The 3,808-nt window shown below is 32.9% G+C and overlaps 1 protein-coding gene across 2 annotated transcripts in view; it reads right to left on the bottom strand.

Moving 5' to 3' along the window:
• Positions 1 to 3,808, bottom strand: part of LOC107749415 (immunoglobulin superfamily member 21-like) — a 244,427-nt gene that overhangs the window by 145,260 nt on the left and 95,359 nt on the right. For both annotated transcript variants that reach the window (XM_016564558.1, XM_016564559.1), the window contains exon 2: positions 2,720 to 2,832. In XM_016564558.1, coding sequence (XP_016420044.1) covers positions 2,720 to 2,832 — 113 coding nt within the window. The remainder of the gene's footprint in view (positions 1 to 2,719; positions 2,833 to 3,808) is intronic.

The following is a 3,808-nucleotide window of genomic DNA, read 5'->3' as shown; positions in this document are numbered from 1 at the left end:
AATTCAATTAAAATAATAAGATACAATCAGGAAGAATAAGTTAACCTACTAGTCAAATGAAATCAGCATCAACAATTCATCTTTGCACGGCACAGAAGAGCACAGATGTGGCATTACAGACTTTTTGACAAGACTCATTAATGTATTTCATAATAACAATGTTATGAAATTAATGTTTTAAATATAAAGTTTTGAATGTAGAAATATTAAACAATTTAAATGACTCAATTTATACTTTAAAATGAAACTGAAACCACCGGTAGGTGGCAGCAAGTCACTGTCTTTGTCACTGAATCATTCATTCAATCAATTTGTTCAAATGGCTGATTCATTTAGGAACAAAGCAAGTGACTCCCTTTATGACTCACTAGATTTGTTCAAAAACACAGATTCATTCATAAATAAACAGCACTGTGTTTGCTTGGAGATGCGCAGTGGCTCAGCTGTGATTTGTTTGGAATTATTTTAGTTGAGGAAATAGAGCATAATCAGACAACAGTGTTCCTAAAATGTAAGTCACTAAAAATTTACTTATGCATAAAACACAGATTCATTCATAAACGAAACAGCGCTGTGTTTGCTGTACGCCATCTTTTGTGCCAAAAATGTTTTGAATTATAAACTTATCAAAAATTAATTAAACAATAAATTCAATTAAAATAATCAGATTCAATCAGGAAGAATAAGTTAACCTACTAGTCAAATGAAATCAGCATCAACAATTCATCTTTGCACGGCACAGAAGAGCACAGATGTGGCATTACAGACTTTTTGACAAGACTCATTAATGTATTTCATAATAACAATGTTATGAAATTAATGTTTTAAATATAAAGTTTTGAATGTAGAAATATTAAACAATTTAAATGACTCAATTTATACTTTAAAATGAAACTGAAACCACCGGTAGGTGGCAGCAAGTCACTGTCTTTGTCACTGAATCATTCATTCAATCAATTTGTTCAAATGGCTGATTCATTTAGGAACAAAGCAAGTGACTCCCTTTATGACTCACTAGATTTGTTCAAAAACACAGATTCATTCATAAATGAAACAGCGCTGTGTTTGCTTGGAGATGCACAGCGGCTCAGCTATGATTTGTTTGGAATTATTTTAGTTGAGGAAATAGAGCATAATCAGACAACAGTGTTCCTAAAATGTAAGTCACTAAAAATTAACTTATGCATAAAACACAGATTCATTCATAAACGAAACAGCGCTGTGTTTGCTTGGAGATGCGTAGTGGCTCAGCTGAGATTTGTTTGGAATTATTTTAGTTGAGGAAATAGAGCATAATCAGACAACAGTGTTCCTAAAATGTAAGTCACTAAAAATTAACACATGCATAAAATCAAAAATGTATAAAAATGTTGTATAAATTCAATTTCACATTTGCAAACTCCCTTTATAATCATTAAAATTATGTCACTCCTCTTAGTTCATCGCGATAATTAATGAAGCTCTCTACACTGCACACTGAATCTATTATTTACATCGTCTCTACACTTATAATGAATGACAAAAACTGCAGTCAGCTTTCACGATCTGTGCTGTGAGGAGCAGCACGTGCACCGATAGAGAAGCATTTCCATTGGCTGCAGTCTGCAGGTATTCTGGCCAATCACAAAAGACGGCAGTGGGCAGCAAACCATAGACACAAATATCCCTTTAAGTTTTTAGTCTATATCGCGCTAGGTTTATGTGCCGAACTGGGATCGCTTTCGTAGTCTTTTGAATGAATAAAATATAGAAATCACTTTAATTTCCAAATAAACCTAACCAGTTGGAAATGAAATGCCGTCCCCACTCTAAATTCACTCCCCAGACTCCGTCCCCCCGTGTAAGATTTGTCCATATTGGTTTTATTTTATTATACAGTTTTTACATTCAGGCAGTCTGATCATATATATTGCATATACAATTTATGCAGCTAAACAGTATAATTTTATTCAGAAATGTCCCTTGCAAATGCTTAACTAATCCATATGTTCACTGCTTGGCAATCCACTAATAGTGGGTAGTAAAATATGAAGCATCCAGCTGGGATCCATTAAGACACAGCCATCATGACCAGCTGAATATTAAAGGTGAAGTATTTCTGTGCCACTTTGTCAACAAACAGAATTATAAAAGGATTCCTAAACACTCCCCGGTCTTCCATTGGTCATCCAAACAGATAGTTCCTCCTGTAACATACGTCGTTGGTTGAATCAATGCAGTTGGTCGGCAATTAGACAATTGGGTTCCATTAAAAACCTATTTATTTGCTCCATAGAGGAACTGATTTTTAATGATAATTTATAAACCATTAAGACAGACCGACTGGGAGCTATTAAGTTGTTAATCAATGGTATAAGCCATCAATCCACATTATTTGAACTTTTTAAATAATTATGTTTTACAACAATTCCAGGTGAAAAACGAATGTACCCATAATTCTGCAGAGAAAACTGTCACCAATCAGAGAATTGCAACAAGCAAATCCCGCCAAAATACCATTGGTAATGCCACATCTGACCAATAAGAAGCAAACACTCTATAGAGCTGTTTAGGAAGGAACTCATCTGCAATGAAGCAGCCTCAAGACCAGACAGTTTAAAAGGCTGAACATTAACATGTTAAATTACAATAATAGATCCAATCAGAGACCAAAAGAATAGATTATGAACAATACATTGATGATGAAATATTAGCTCATATGAAGAAAACAGCAACTTACCCTGTACCAAACAATCTCTCGCAATCTTCCATCTGTCTTGAAGTTGCACTTTAGAGTCACTGTATCTCCCACAACAACTGGTAGCAATGGCTCTATCGTTACCGTCAGATATCCTGCAGAGGCAAAGAAAGACATCATTGGAACATGTTCATTTTCACACATTAAAAAAAAGAGCCAAACGGCCAGATGGTGATGGGCACATGAAGAGCAGGTTGAAAAGCTTAACATAAACCAGACCACTTCATGATATAATTAATCATATTATTCAGAATTATTACAGAAATGTATTGAAACTAACTGACAAAAGCTAAACTGCCAGCTCAAAACGTTTTTGTTGCTAAGGAAACGAAGGTTATCGCTTCAAAATAACCAAAGCATGTTTTTTTTTTTAATGCTGAATCTTAAGTCTACAAAACAAAAATCACTCAAAATGTCAAGTTCTATGATCATGTATATAATATAACGAGGCCTTAAACACACATGCACAAATAGACAACGATGAAAACATCACTGAAAAAATGGTAATCTAAAACTGATAACATCTAAGTAAACTGGTTTTATTAAAGTCAAAAATATTATGTAATAGCACTGAATTAACTTTAATACATTAATTTATACCAACAATCTATTTTTATGGGTTAAATCAGATATAAATACCACTTTGCATGTTGCTATCTTTATTGCAGTACTTTGCAAAAAAAGTATGATTGCTTAACATCATAACATTGCATCCACTTTTGAGACGTACCTTCAGTTTTAGATAAAATTGCACATTAAATTGCAAGATTTGCTTTTGTTGAAAAAAGTAAACTAAAATGAGTGTTGTGTTTATAAAATTACGTAAATTATATGAAGTGTTCAAATCTACAGAACTAAAGTTAGGTTCTTTTCTGCTAATTTTGTGTAATCAGACATTAAATGAGAATTCATATTATGTATTCTCTTCTAATATTTTTCTAATAAGTTATGAAAAAAAAAAAGATAAGAAGCAATACAAACTCTTCTTCAAGGAATCTGCATTTCCCTAGTATCAAACAGGCAAAATAATTAAAAATGCAGAAGTTTTAAAAATGTATTAAAAAAAATTAC

This window comes from Sinocyclocheilus rhinocerous, unplaced genomic scaffold (genome assembly GCF_001515625.1).
Source record: "Sinocyclocheilus rhinocerous isolate Xijiao unplaced genomic scaffold, SAMN03320098_v1.1 scaffold889, whole genome shotgun sequence".
Taxonomy (NCBI): domain Eukaryota; kingdom Metazoa; phylum Chordata; class Actinopteri; order Cypriniformes; family Cyprinidae; genus Sinocyclocheilus; species Sinocyclocheilus rhinocerous.
Note: the sequence above shows the minus strand (reverse complement) of the source record. Positions and strands in the feature narration are given on the sequence as shown.